This window comes from Loxodonta africana, chromosome 6, assembly GCF_030014295.1.
Source record: "Loxodonta africana isolate mLoxAfr1 chromosome 6, mLoxAfr1.hap2, whole genome shotgun sequence".
Classification (NCBI taxonomy): domain Eukaryota; kingdom Metazoa; phylum Chordata; class Mammalia; order Proboscidea; family Elephantidae; genus Loxodonta; species Loxodonta africana.
This window is the reverse complement of record NC_087347.1, coordinates 56,992,415-57,008,091: the sequence shown is the minus strand read 5'-3', so window position 1 is coordinate 57,008,091 and position 15,677 is coordinate 56,992,415. Positions and strand designations below refer to the sequence as shown.

Below are 15,677 nucleotides of genomic sequence, written 5' to 3'. Positions count from 1 at the left end.
CATTATTGCAGCCCTGCATCAATCCATCTCCTTAAGGGTCTTCCTCTTTTCCACTGACTCTCCTTTACCGAGCATGATGTCCTCCTCCAGGGACTAGCCCCGCCTGATAACATGTACAAAATACGTGAGACAAAGTCTCCCCATCCTCAATTCCAAGGAGCACTCTGGCTGTATTTCTTCCAAGACAGACTTGTTTTTTCTTCTGGCAGTCAAAGGTATGTTCAATTTTCTTTGCCAACGCCATAATTCAAAGGCATCAATTCTTCTTTGGTCACCCTTATTCATTGTCCAGCTTTCACATGCATATGAGGTGACTGAAAGTACCATGGTTTAGGTCAGGTGCACCTTAGTCCTCAAAGTAACATCTTTGCTTTTTAACACTTCAAAGAAGTCTTTGGCAGCAGATTTGCCCAACGAGATACGTTGTTTGAATTCCTGACTGGTGCTTGCATGGGCATTGATTCCGGATCCAAGTAAAATGAAATCCTTGACAACTTCAATCTTTTCTCCATTTATCACAATGTTGCTTATTGGTCCAGTTGTGAGGATTTTTGTTTTCTTTATATTGAGGTGTAATCCATACTGAAGGCTATAGTCTTTGATACTCATCAATAAATGCTTCAAGTCTTCTTTGCTTTTAGCAACCAAGGTTGTGTCATCTGCATATCGCAGGTTGTTAATGAGTCTTCCACCAATCCAGATGATGCATTCTTCTTCATATAGCCCAACATCTAGGATTATTTGCTCAGCATACAGATTGAATAAGTATGGTGAAAGGATACAGCCCTGATGCACACCTTTCTTGATTTTAAACCATGCAATATCCCCTTGCTGTGTTCGAACAACTGACTCTTGGTCTATGTACAGGTTCCACATGAGCAAAATTAAGTGTTCTGGAATTCTCATTCTTTGCAATGTTATTCATAATTTGTTATGATCCAAACAGTCGAATGCCTTTGCATAGTGAATATAACACAGGTAAACATCTTTCTCATATTCTCTGCTTTCAGCCAAGATCCATCTGACGTCAGCAATGATCTCCCTCATTCCACATCCTCTTCTGAATTCAGCTTGAATTTCTGGCAGTTCCCTTTTGATGTACTGCTGCAACTGCTTTTGAGTGATCTTCAGCAAAATTTTACTTGTGTGTGATATTAATGATATTGTTTGACAATTTCTGCATTCTATTGGATCACCTTTTTTTGGAATGGGCACTAACATGGATCTCTTCCAGTCAGTTTGCCAGGTAGCTGTCTTCCAAATTTCTTGGCATAGATGAGTGAACACTTCTAGCACTGCATCCGTTTGTTGAAACATCTCAATCGGTATTCTGTCAATTCCTGGAGACTTGTTTTTTGCCAGTGCCTTCGGTACTGGTTTATGGTTATATGCTACCTCTTGAAATGACTGAACGTCAACCAATTCTTTTTGGTACAGTGACTCTGTGTATTCCTTTCATCTTCTCTTGATGCTTCTTGCAATATTCCGTATTTTGCCCATAACATCCTTCACTATTGCAACTTGAGGCTTGAATTTTTTCTTCAGTTCTTCCAGCTTCAGAAATGTCAAGTATCTTCTTCCCTTTTGGTTTTCTAGCTCTAAGCCTTTGCACATTTCATTATAATACTTTACTTTGTCTTCTCTAGCTGCCCTTCAAAATCTTCTGTATAGCTCTTTTACTTCATCATTTCTTTCATCTGCTTTAGCTTCTCTACGTTCAAGAGCAAGTTTCAGAGTCTCTTCTGACATTCATTTTGATTTTTTCTTTCTTCTCTGTCTTTTTAATGACCTTTTGCTTTTTTCATGTATGATGTCCTTGATGTCTTTCCACAACTCATCTGGTCTTTGGTTGTCAGTGTCCAATGCATCAAATCTACTCTTGGTATGGTCTCCAAATTTAGGTGGGATACTCAAGGTTGTATTCTGGCTCTCCTGTGGGCTTTTTTTTTAATTTTCTTCAGCTTCAACTTGAACTTGCATATGAGCAATTGATGGTCTGTTCCACAGTCAGCCTCTGGCCTTGTTCTGATGATATTGAGTATTTCCGTCATATCTTCCCACAAATGTAGTCGATTTGATTCCTGTGTTTCCCATCCAGTGAGGTCCATGTGTATCATCTCCATTTATGTTGTTGAAAAAAGGTATCTGCAATGAATAAGTTATTGGTCTTGCAAAATTCTATCACACAATCTCCAGTGTCATTTCTATCGCCAATGCCATATTTTCCAACTACGAATCCTTGTTTTCAACTTTCACTTTCCAATCACCAGTAATTATCAATGCATCTTGACTGCATGTTTGATCAATTTCAGACTGCAGAAATTGGTAAAAATCTTCAATTTCCTCATCATGCATCTGTCAGTTTGTCATAATGTAGTGGCTTGCTTATTGCTGTGATACTGGAAGCTTTGCCACCGGTATTTCAAATACCAGCAGGGTCACTCTTGTTGGACAGGTTTCAGTAGAGCTTCCAGACTAAGACAGTCTAGGAAGAAGGACTTGGCAGTCTACTTCTGAAAAGACTGGCCAGTGAAAACCTGATGAATATGTGTGCTTAATTATTATTATATGTTCCTTGATTTTTAGGAATCAGTGTACTCCACTGTTACTTGCTGCCACTTCAGGAGCATTGGACACTATCCAGTACTTATTTTCTCTTGGTGCTAACTGGAGAAAAACAGATATTAAAGGAAATAATATAATTCACTTATCAGTGCTAACCTTTCACACAGAGGTTCTTAAGCATATAATAGAGTTAAATATTCCTGAACTCCCAGTTTGGAAAACTTTGGTAGGTAAGTATATAATACATAATCTCTTCTCAAACAAATATTCTGATTTTTATTCAGTTTAACTGTTGATTCTGACTTTGAAACAAAATAATACATGAATCATTTTAGACATTAAAAATTACGACTTAACCCAGAAATACGGATAATGAACTATATTTTTATGTGTGCAAAACGTTTTCTTCTAAATTAAAAGATATGTGATTCAAACAGACTATGTTTTACACATTTAAAAAAATTTTCCAACCTTTTACAAAAAGCCAACAGTCCTCTTCTCCATCAAAAAAGTGAGTTTAAAACAGTGGAAAGTTAAGGAGGGAGGATATTGCAGTATGAATGCAAAAACTTCTCTCCAATTTATTTCTTCCTCCTAATTTTAGAGACAAATTCAGAAATATCTGTCCCATATTTTGATAAATGTCCTGTGAAAAGTTCTATTTGAGATATTTACCCCCAAATTTTTATTCAACCTAGCCAGAAATATTATGAGCAAGAGTTAATAGGCCAACTGAACATGCACATCCAATTTTAGTCCCTTCTAAGACCCTACTAAAACTGCATGGAGATTAAATAATAACAAAAACAGCAGCAGATAAGCATGCAATGGAAAACAGGAAAGGACATAACAACAAAAAAACGGAAACAGATAGGCAAGTCTCAGGACTAAGCAGACCAGAGAAAATAAAGCCACAAGTGGATAAGCTGAGAACCTTCCCAACTCACATCATAAAACCTTCAAAAGGCTCAGGAACTGGCAGTGACAGGCAGGATTTTTTTTCTACAGAGCCTAAGAAAGACCTAAAGATACTGACACTGGGATCCTCCCAAAAAAAACAGATGGGCAAGAGATCCAGGACACTGGGAGTCCAACCCAAGAGAAAAGGAAAAGGACTTCCAACGATGACAACAAAGGGAACTCCCCAAGTCCGTACACCCAGGCCAGAGAAAAAGTGTGGGAGAAATTACCAATAGGTATAAAGAAAGCTAAGCAGATGAATAATAAATAAGGAAATTATTACCTCCAGAAAAAACAAAAAGTAAGAAAGGAGACACTACTGTGGTGCACTACAATGCTCAACTGTGCATATTTGTATTGGAAAGTATTTTCAATGTTTATTTGTGTATTTATCATTATAGCTCAGCTTTTTTAGAAGAACCTGAGAGAATTATCCTGTTACTTCTAACAGACAAAAACTATTGCAGATACCCACCTCCATAATAGGAAGCTCTGGCCCCTAACAGGAATAGCCTAGGGACACAGGAAACCACTGACAACCACTGCTTCCCACAGTTACTGCTGGAAAGTCCAGATAATGACACAAACAGAACAATAAGCAGTGAGCATCTGGCCACTGCTTCTTTGCTTTGTGCCCTAGAGCTCTCCCTCTTCATACTGCCTATTTTCACTATGGGTAAAAAAAAAAGAATTAGTCAAAGTTTATTAGAGGTCTCTAAGATTAGTTCTTGGAGTGGAAGCTAAACTTTAAATTGTCATAGAATGATCCAGCCAAGGTAGGAGTCAGGACCACGTTTGGTATTGGAAGGGCTGGAAAAAGAGACAAGGAAAAAACTTCTGTGTATTTTTCCTGCACCATGAACACATATTAGGAGTATATATATTTGCATTATCTTCCTCTTTGGAGTATAAATTCATTGCAGATTTAAAAATATATATCTTCTTTATACTCATGAAATGTATAAAGCCTCATACATAGAGTGGATATTAAACTGTTGCTGATGGTAATGTAGTTTACTTTGGCAGCCTTGAAAATGAATTCAACAACTGATTTCAGGTAAGGGAGATGTACTATTTTTCAAGTGAATTTGAACAATGTAGCCAGCTAATCTGAGTCATTGAGACCAAAGATAAGAAATTTCAGGATATTCTTCACTTATTATGTAGACTACAAACCTCAAAGATCATGAGTCTATATAATCTATTCAGCACCTTAGAGAGGGCCATGAGCACTAGGGAATTTAATTAATGCATATGGGTGGTGATGGTGATCTTAACACTTGGCTTTTTTGGCCTGTACAGATGTAGAATCAATCATTCTATTGCCACTTGTAAAATTACAGCTTGTATTTTTTTGTTGAATACTTACCAGAAATGTTGCAGTGTGAAAGCTATAAACGAAGGATGATGGCTGTAATGTCCTTAGAAGTAATTTGCTTAGCAAATGATCAATACTGGAAATGTATTTTGGATGCAGGTAATACAGTATCTATTCACTGTCTTTTGTTTATGCTAGTTTATGTATAGCTATATTACACTCAGATCAATCACTAAAATATATTTTTCATTTTAGAGGAAAAATTTTAGTTGATTTTAAGTTTCTTTTTCTTCCCAAGATTACTTCCATGATGTGTCAGCCTTTTCTACTTGGAAGCTGGACAGTATAAAAAAATTATATTAATTCCATTTCTCTAAAAGTTTGCAAACTTAAAAAGATATTAAATTACATACTGTCTCATATTTACTTTCATTTAGAAGGCTCTAGTTCTTTTTCATATAAATAATTATCTAACCAAATTGCCCTGATTTTTTTTATTGTACTTTAGATGGTTTATAGAACATACTAGTTTCTTATCAAACATTTAGTACACACATTGTCCTATGACATTGTTTAACAACCACACGACATGTTGACACTCTCCCTTCTCAACCCTGGGTTCCCTATTACCAGCTTTCCTGTTACCTCCTGGCTTCCAGTCCCCTGCTGCAGGGCTGGTGCTCCCCTTTAGTCTTGTTTTGTTCCAGTGGCCTGTTCAATATTTGGCTGAAGGGTGAACCTCAGGAGTGGCCTCATTACTGAGCTGAAAGGTGTCTGGGGGCCATACTCTCAGGGTTTCTCCAGTCTCTGTCAGGCCAGCAAGTCTGGTCTTTCTTTTTGAGTTGGAATTTTATTCTACATTTTTCTCCAGCTCTGTCTAGGACCACCTATTGTGATCCCTGTCAGAGCAGTCACTGGTGGCAGCCGGGCATCATCTAGTTGTACTGGACTCAGTCTGGTGGAGGCCGTGGTAGATGTGATCCTTTAGTCTTTGGAGTAATCCTTCCCTTGTATCTTTAGTTTTCTTCATTCTTCCTTGTTCCCGAAGGGGTGAGACCAGTGGAGTATCTTAGATGGCCGCTCACAGACTTTTAAGACCCCAGGCGCTACTCACCAAGGTAGAATGTAGAACATATTCTTTATAAACTATGTTATGCCACTTGAGCTAGATGTTCCCTGAGACCATAGTCCCATAGCCCTCAGCCCAGCAACTCGGTCCCTCAGGGAGTCTGGGTATGTCTATGGAGCTACCATGACCTTGCCTTGTACACGTTGTGCTGGCTTCCCCTGTATTGGGTACTCTCTTACCCTTCTCCAAAGTTTCCAGTTATCTATTGTCTATTTAGTGTTTTTCCATCCCCACCCTTCCCCTCCCCTGTAGCCATCAAAGATTGTGCCTTTCTGTATGCAAATCTTTTCATGAGTTTTTACAGTAGTGGTCTCATACAATATTTTTCCTTTTGTGATTGACTTATTTCACTCAGCATAATGCCCTCCAGATTCATCCATGTTAGGAGATGCGTCACAGATTCATCCTTTCTTTATCGTTGCTTAATACTCCATTGTGTGTATGTACCACAGACTGTTTATCCTTTCATCTGTTGATGGGCATCTAGGTTGTTTCCATCTTTTTACTATTGTGAACAATGCTGCAGTGAACATGGGTGTGCATATGTCTATTCATGTGACGACTCTTACTTCTCTAGGATATATTCCTAGGAGTGAAATTGCTGGATCATATGGTATTTCTATTTCTAGCTTTCTAAGGAAGTGCCATATCATTTTCCAAAAATGGTTGTATCATTTTGCATTCCCACCAGCAGTGCATAAGAGTTAGAATCTCCCTGCAGCCTCTCCAACATTTGTTACTTCCTGTTTTATTGATTCTTCGTGCCAGTAATGCTGGGGTGAGATGGTATCTCATTGTGGTTTTGATTTTCACTTCTCTTTTTTAATGGCTGGAGATCACAAGCATTTCCTCATGTGTCTTTTCGCCGCTTGAATGTCTTCTTTGGTGAAGTGTCTGTTCATATCCTTTGCCCATTTTTTAATTGGATTGTTTTTTGTTGCAGAGGTGTTGGATTTTCTTGTAGATTTTAGAGATGAGACCTTTGTCTGATTTGTAATAAGCAAAATTTTTTTCCCAGTCTGTAGTTTCTCTTTTTACTCTTTTGATGAACTCTTTTGATGAGCATAAGTGTTTAATTTTTAGAAGATCCCATTTATCCAGCTTATCCTCTGGGTGTTGTGTGTTGTTGGTTCTGGTTTGTATCTTGTTAATGCCATGTATTAGGGCATCTAGCGTTGATCTTATTTTTTCTTCTATGAACTGCACAGTTTTTGGCTTTATATTTAGGCCTTTGAAACATTCTGAGTTAGTTTTTGTATATGGTGTAAGGTATGGGTCCTGTTTCATTTTCTTGCAGATGGACATCCAGTTTTGCCAGCACCATTGGTTAAAATGACTGTCTTTTCCCCATTTGATGGACTTTGGGCCCTTGTCGAAGATCAGGTGACCATAGGTGGATGGATTTACATCTGGGTTCTCAATTCTGTTTCATTGGTCAATGTATCTGTCATTGTACCAGTACCAGGCTGTTTTGACTACCATAGCTGTGCAGTAGGTTCTGAAGTCAGGTAGTGTGAGTCCTCCTACTTTATTCTTCTTCAATAGTGTTTTACTTATCTGGGGCTCCTTCCCTTTCCATATAAAGTTAAAGATAAGTTTTTCCATCTCTTTAAAAAATGTTGTTGGTATTTGGATCGGGATTGCATTGTATTTGTAAATCATTTTGGGTAGAATTGTCATTTTCACAATGTTGAGTCTACCTATCCATGAGCATGGTATGTTTTTCCATTTATGTGCATCTCTTTTGATTTCCTGCAGTAGTGTTTTGTAGTTTTCTTTGTATAGGTCTTTTATATCCCTGGTTAGATTTATTCCAAAGTATTCTATTTTTTTAGGGGTTATTATAAGTGATATTGTTTTCCCGATTTCCTTTTCATCATACTCTTTATTGGTGTATAGGAATCCAACTGATTTTTGTATGTTTCTCTTGCATCCTGCAAATCTGCTGAAGCTTTCTATTAGTTCCAGTAGTTTTCTTGTGGAGTCTTTTGGGTTTTCTATGCATAGTATCATATCATCCACAAATAGGGAGAGTTTAACTTTTTCATTACCAATTTGGATGCCCTTTATTTCTGTTTTTTGACTTATTGCTCTAGCTAGGACTTCCAGGGCAATGTTAAACAGGAGTGGTGATAAAGGGCATCCTTGTCTTGTTCCCATTCTCAAGAAGAATGTTTTCAGCCTCTCTCCATTAAGAATGATATTGGCCATTGGTTTTGCATATATGCTCTTTATTATGTTGAGAAATTTTCCTTTTATAGCTATATTATTGAGACTTTTTATCAGGAATGGATGTTGGACTTTGTTGAATGCCTCTTCTGCATCAATTGAGGTGATCCTGTGATTCTTTTTTTTATGTGGTGGATTACATTGATTGATTTTCTAATGTTGAACCATCCCTGCACACCTGGTATAAATCCTACTTGGTTGCGGTGTACTATTTTTTTTTGATATGATGGTGTATTCTGTTGGCTAGAATTTTGTTGAGAATTTTTGCATCTATATTCAAGAGAGTTATTGGTCTGTAATTTTCTTTTTTTGTGGTGTCTTGCCTGGTTTTAGTATCAAGATTATGCAGGCTTCATAGAATGAATTCAGAAGTATTGCTTCCCTGTCTACATTCTGAAATAGTTTGAGTAGTACTGGTGTAAGCTCTTCTCTGAATGTTTGGTAGAATTCTCCAGTAAAGCCATCTGGGCCAGGACTTTTTGTTGTCTGGAGTTTTGTTTTGTTTTAAGTTACCTTTTCAATCTCTTCTCTCGTTATGGGTCTGTTTAGCTTTTGAACATCATTTTGTGTTAGTTTGGGTAGGTAGTGTGTTTCTAGAAATTTGTTCATTTCCTCTAGGTTTTCAAAATTGTTGGAGTATAGTTTTTCATAATACTCTATAATGATCCTTTTAATTTCAGTTGGATCTTTTATACTGTCTCCCATTTCATTTCTTATTTGGGTTATTTGCGTCCTCTCCGGTTTTTCTTTTGTCAATTTGGCCACTGGTTTGTCTATTTTGTTCATCCTTTCAAAAAACCAACTTTTGGTTTTGCTGATTCTTTCTATTGTTTTTCTATTCTCTATTTCATTTATTTCTGCTCTAATCTTTATTATTTCCTTTCTTCTGGTGGCTTAGTGTTTTGATTTTGTCCCGTTCTTCTTTTTTGATGTGTGCATCTATTGCTATAAACTGACCTCTGAGGAATGCCTTTTCTGTGTCCCAAAGGTTTTAGTATGATGTGTTTTCATTCTCTTTTGATTCTAGGATTTTTTTTATTCCATCTCTGATTTCTTGTATTATCCAGCGGGTTTTAAGCAGGGTGTTACTCAGTTTCCTTGTAATTCATTTTTTTCTCCCCTTATTCTTCCTATTGTTAATTTCTACTTTGATGGCATTGTGATCAGAGAAGATACTTTGTATTATCTCAATGTTTTGGATCTTGTTGCGGGTTGCTCTGTGGCCTGTGATGTGGTCTATTCTAGAGAACATTCCATGTGCATTGGAAAAGAATGTGTACTTTGTAGCTGTTGGGTGGAGTGTTCTATATATGTCTATTAGTTCAAGTTGGCTGGCTGTGCTCTTTAGCTGTTCTGTATCTTTGCTGAGTTTCTTTCTAGATGTTCTGTTCTTTACCAAGAGTGGTATGTTGAAGTCTCTTACTATTATTGTGGAACTGTCTCTTTCTCTTTTCAGTGCTGTTAGAGTTTGTTTTACATATTTTGGAGCCCTGTCATTAGGTGCATAGATGTTTATTATGGTTAAGTCTTCATGATGGAGTATCCCTTTAATCATTATATAGTGCCCTTCTGTGTCTTTTATGGTGGATTTTGTTTTAAAGTCTATTTTATCTGAGATTAGTACTGCCACTCCTGCTCTTTTTTGGTAGTTGTTGATCGATATATTTTTTCCATCCTTTGATTTTTAATAAATTTATTTCTTTGTTTCTAAAGTATGTCTCTTGTAGACAGCATATTGATGGATCCTGTTTTTTTTTAATCCATTTTATCACCCTGTGTCTCTTTAGGGGTGCATTTAGGCCATTTACATTCAGCACAATTATTGATAAGTGTGAGTTTATTGCTGCCATTATGTACCACTTTTTTTTTGTGGTGCTAATGTTTTGTCTGTTCCTCTTACTCTCCGGTGCTGAGTTCCTTTTGTTTGTGGATTTGCTTTTCATTTCTTTTGTTTTTACGGAGATGTTATGTTTTTCTTCTTTATTTTGATGAGTAGGTTTGTAACTTTCTTTTTGGTTACCTTGAAATTTACCCTTATCTTCCTAGGTTTGATCCAGTCTATTATTACTTGGTATCGCCTTGCCTTCCTCTACATCAGAAAGTTCTATACCTACGCCATTTATTCCCTTTTTATTGTTCTGACGTTGTTGTTTACAGATTAACCTCTGTGGTTTTCTGTTGCAATTCTTTTGGTTTTGGATAGTCCTTGAGAGTTCATTTCCTATGCTGGTATCTGGCTGGTACAATCTTGCATCCTAGATTCAGGCTGTGGTCTGATATTGCTTGTTCTCAGACCAAAGGACTCCCTTTAATAATTCTTGTACATTTGGTTTGGTTTTTACATATTCCCTTAATTTCTGTTTATCTGGAAATGTCCTAATTTCACAATCAAATTTGAAAGACAGTTTTGCAGGATATATTATTCTTGGTTGGCAATGTTTTTCTTTCAAGGTTTTATATATATATCATACCATTGCCTTCTTGCCTGCATGGTTTCTGCCAAATAATCAGAGTTTAGTCTTAATTGTTTCTCCTCTGTAGATGACTTGTTGTTTTCCTGGACCTGCTCACAGGACTTGTTCTTTGTCTTTGTCTTTAGCGAGTGTGATCATGATATGCCTTGGTGTTTTTCTTTTGGGGTCTAACCCGTATGGGGTTCATTGAGCTTCTAGGATGGTCAGGTTTTCATCATTCATGATGTTAGGGAAGTGTTCTGTCAGCAGTTCTTCAGTGATCCTCTCTGTGCTTTCCATTTTCTCTCCCTGTTCTGGAACTCCGATCACTCACAGATTTTTGCTTTTGATTGTATTCCATGTAATTCTCAGGGTTTCTTCATTTTTCTTCGTTCTTTTTCTGATTTTTCCTCAAACAGAGTTGTATCCAAGTGTTTGTCTTCAATTTTACTGATCCTGTCTTCCATCATTTCAAACCTGCTCCTCAGCCCTTCTTTGACCTGTCCATTTCTGAAATATTGATATTTATCTTTTGGATTTCTAATTTTTTTTTTTTTAATGATTTCTAGTTGTGAATTTATTTTGGCATTTTGTTCCTATGTTATTTTCCTGAATTCTTCCATTTTTTTTGGTCTGTATTTTCCATGAATTTGTCTTCCTTTTCCATAAATTTCTCTATTTTTTCCTCATTTTGACTGCTTTTTGCTTCAATTGTTGGATAGCTCTGAATATTAGAGACTTGAATTCCCTGTCAGGTAGTTCTAATGTCTTTTCTTCTACTGGAAAGTCATCTGGTGTTTTATTTTGGATGCCTACTGGAACCATCCTGTCCTGTTTTTTAATATGTTTTGATATCGTCTGCTGTCTTGGGAACATTCAGTAGTTATTTTCTTCATTTCTCGATTGTAGATTTGTTTGTTTTGTCCTGCTTTTTTGTTTTATTTGGTTATGTCTGACCAGGCAGGCTGTGTTCTCTGTTGTTTGCTCGTCTGTAGTCGTGATACTTTTCACCTCCTTGTCCAATGGGTGGGGCCAGTCACTCAGCTATGGTGCAACAGGGCAGGTCCAGCTGAAGGGGAGTGGTTGGGATGGGTTGTTTGTGGCACATACTAGGGCTGACAGGTCAGGCCAAGAATCAGTGCTAAGCAGGTTCTGGTAGGCCATGTGTGTGGTTCTCAGAGGTGTGATGTTCAGTACATGGTGCAGGTAAGCAGGAAAGAGGGGGGAGGTTGTGATGTATGGAGCTAGTATGGGTATGGGAAAGAGGAGAGAGAAACAGGAGCCAAAAAGGAACAAAGGAAAAACAAACAAACAAAAGGCAGAGCAAAGGGAGCTTATTGGAGTGGAGAGATGAGATCCTGAGAAATGGAGAGAAGCAAAAAGGAGAATAAAAAAGGGAAAAAGAAAAAAAAAATAACTAGACAATTTGGAAAAGAAAAGAAAAAGAGTAATAGAAAAGCCCCCGGGGGGCCCCCAATGTGGTCACGAAGACCAGGGAAGTCTCCCAGGTTGCACTATAGCCTGGCTAGAGCGGGGATAGATGTCACATAGTGCCGGGTATTCAGGAGACAGTAAAAGAAGGTAAGTATAGACAGATGAGAACTGAGAAATACAGAAAGACAGAAAGGGAAAAAGAGAGAAGAAAAAAGGAAAAGCAATGCCCCCAGGGATCCTGCTTACAAGGCTATGGAGATTGGAAGAGTGTCTCCTAGGCTCTGCAGTGTAGTCTGGCCAGAAGGGTCTCCGAAGTGCGAAAAGAGAAAGAAAACAAACAATCAAAACAAAATAGAAGCAAAACAAAACTAGCCAAAAACAAAAAACCTAGGGATCCCACCAGTGTGGTGTCGTGGGCCAGGGAAGTGGATCCCCAGTCGAGCGTGGCTTCACAGCCTTTCAAGAAGCAAAGACGGCACACGCAGCCAGGTGTGCGAGAGAAAGGAGGAGGAGGTGGTGGGAGGCATGGAAGAAACCAAAAGAGATGGAAAGAAGAAACACCAGCTCAGGGACTTGGCCAGTGTGGACGGGGCAAATCCAAGCGGCCTGGGGCAGAAGCAGCTGCCTCCTGTCCAAGAGACTGTGGCTTGCAGGAAACAGAGGAAGCCAGAGGGGTAGGGGAAAAAAGGTGGGGGTTAGGAACACATATAGCTCTTGTTACCGGGTGCTCTGTCTCTTGCTAGGAACTTCGTGAAGCCGATTTCCTGTACTCCCTGTCTGCAGATCTGCGATGCGGGTGGGGTGAATCCAAGTGGCATGTAGGCTGCACTTCCTGGCTGGCCGAGCCACTGCAGCCAGCCAGGAAGTTCAGAGGTAGAGCAGCGGGGAGAGGACGGGGGAGGGGGTTGGAAAGCATGTATCGCTGGTTACCAGGTGCTCCGTCTCCTGCTGGGAGGTCTGTGAAGCTACTTTACCATGCTTCCTGTCAGCCAATCTCTGACAGGAGTCCGTGATGGCAAATCTGTGCTGCCTTAGCTGATAAGGTAACTCGGGACGTATCTCTTCTCGCTCTCAGTCCTCTGTCAGTTTCTTATTCCATTCGGTGTTTGGCTGAGTTCTTTATCTCTTCATTTGACACTCTGAGTTCCAGGAATGATGTTTGTGTCTGTTTTACTTAGTTTTTCGGGTCTTTGCTGTGGAGGGATGGCATGGTGCTTCTGTCTATGGCACCATATTGGCCAGCACCCTTATTTGGTATTTGCACAATTAATATTTTTTTCAAAATAGGAGATTTAGAGTCAGGCCTGGGTATGTAACTAGCTCTGAGTTTACAATTTAGGCTAATCACTTAATCTTCTAAGCCTAGTTTTGTCATTAATAAAATGGTTCATACAGGGTTGTTGGAAGAGCAGCACTGTCTAATACAGCTTTCTGCAATGGTGGAAATGTTCTGTCTGCACTATTCAGTATGGTAGTCATTACCCACTTGTGGTTATTGAGCACCTTAAATATTTTTTGAAAGAATGAATTAATTAAAAAATTATTTGATTATGGTTGTTCCCTAATGTGTTCCTAAAAACATGTACAAAAGATTTATGTTAAAAAATAGAGCACAGGCTTACAGGTCATGATGGAGGTTTCATTTTTAGTAGCTAAATAAGTAAATAAAGCCTTAATTACTCACATTATATTTCCCACCATTTAATGTGTGCTCTTTCCTTTCACACTGAATCGATTTAAGTACAACAAGCATCCAAGTGAAGCCAGATTTTCTATTTTCACCATGCCCAGTGATTTCCATCTTTGAGCCACTGGGGCTAATGCTGTCTTCTATTAGATCCAGGACTTTATTTTTCTGTTTTCTACTTGCTTGCATAAAATAAGGTTAAAATATAATAAAAATTTCAAAAAATTTCACAAGCACTGCCACACAAAGTTGATACAACAATCAAAACAAGTCTACCATATGGTACTGCAAAGTATTTATCAATGGCTTTAAGCCAAAATTCAGTGTTTCAGAGGTGGCTTAGTGTTACCGATAAAAAACGTGTGATTGTGAGTGTTGTGTGAAAATCAAATGTATAAGCAATGAGGGTTGCCTATACTGTAAATACAGAAAAATGCATTTTTATAGTTTCAAAGTATAACAATAATTTTACATTTTATATAATTATTTACATTGTCATGCCCATAAACATTACTTAAATCATATCATAAATAAGTCATATTTTGTCTTTATCTCTTCATTATAGGCACCATTCCTGCCTTAATCAACCTATTAAAATGCCCCAAAATAAAATTACAGTGCAAAGCAGTTGGGTTATTGAGTAATATCTCAACCCATGTACCTGTAGTTCATGCTTTGGTAGAAGCAGAAGGCATTCCAGCTCTGATCAACCTACTGGTTTCTGAAGAACCTGAACTACACTCTCGCTGTGCTGTCATTCTATATGATATTGCTCAACTTGGAAACAAGGATGTTATTGCCAAATATGTAAGTTCTTTTCATACAGCATCATTCCACTGACAGTAATTCCCTCATAGAGTAGCTAGAAAGATAAAGACCTGTGTTATACAGTGGCAAAACTCTCAGGAAAGAATACCAACCTCAATGAGGATGGCAAGGAGTAAATTTTCCACAACTCCGTGACTGCCAAAAGTAAACAATAAGATTTAATGGACCAGAGCTAAACAGTTTATTACTCACAGCATAGCAAACAGTGTGAGTGGCAGCGTAGTTGGCCATTATTTACATTTAAAAGTAGCATTTTGGAGGGAGGAGACAACGTGGCACTATAGACAGAAGCACCATGCTGTTGCTCCACAGCAAAGGCCTGAAAAGCTAAGTAAAACAGAAGCAAACACCAATCCGGGAACCCTAAGTGTCGAATGAAGAGGTAAAGAACTCAACCAAGCATTGAATGGGAAAAGAAACTGATAGAGAACAGAGAGCAAGGAGAGATACAGAGCTGAGGTCCCTATCAACTAATGCAGCTCAGATTCGCCATCTTGGACTCCTCACCGCCGACAATGGCAGACAGGGAGTACAAGAAGGCAGCTTCATGGAGCTCACAGCAGGCAACAGAGCACCCAGTAACCAGTGATACATGCTTTCCCACCCCCCATCTTTCTCCTCCCGCTCGGTTTCTGTGGCTTCCCAGCGGGCTGCAGTCACTTGGCCTGGGAAACATCAGCTCCGTGCTGCTTGGATTCACCCCACCACACCAGCCACTTCCTTTAGTGTTATTTTTTCGATGCTGATGTTGCTTTTTCTTGGCTTCTTTTGGTTTCTTCTCTCCCTCTCACCTTTTTCCTTTCCTTTCTCTTGAATGCCTGGCTCTGTGTGCCATCTCTACTTATTTTTGACTGGCTGTGAAGCACCACTCAGCTGGGGAACTACTTCCCCAGGGCACATGACCAAGCTGGTGGCATCCCTGGGGGAACATTTTTTCTTTCTTCTCTTAGTACTCTTTTTTTCTTCATTTCTTGGTTTCTCTTCTATTTTCCTTCTTTTCCTGTCTCCCGAACACCTGGCACTGTGTGCCATCTCTGCACTTTCTAGATGGACTGTGCCACTTGGCTTGGGAGC

General features: G+C 38.7%; 1 protein-coding gene across 1 annotated transcript in view; it reads left to right on the top strand.

Annotated features, from left to right (window-relative positions):
- The window catches only part of ANKAR (ankyrin and armadillo repeat containing), a 108,159-nt gene that overhangs the window by 35,853 nt on the left and 56,629 nt on the right, over nt 1-15,677 (top strand). Inside the window, exons 9-11 of the mRNA XM_064286901.1 lie at nt 2,587-2,795; nt 4,898-5,002; nt 14,341-14,582. Coding sequence (XP_064142971.1) covers nt 2,587-2,795; nt 4,898-5,002; nt 14,341-14,582 — 556 coding nt within the window. The remainder of the gene's footprint in view (nt 1-2,586; nt 2,796-4,897; nt 5,003-14,340; nt 14,583-15,677) is intronic.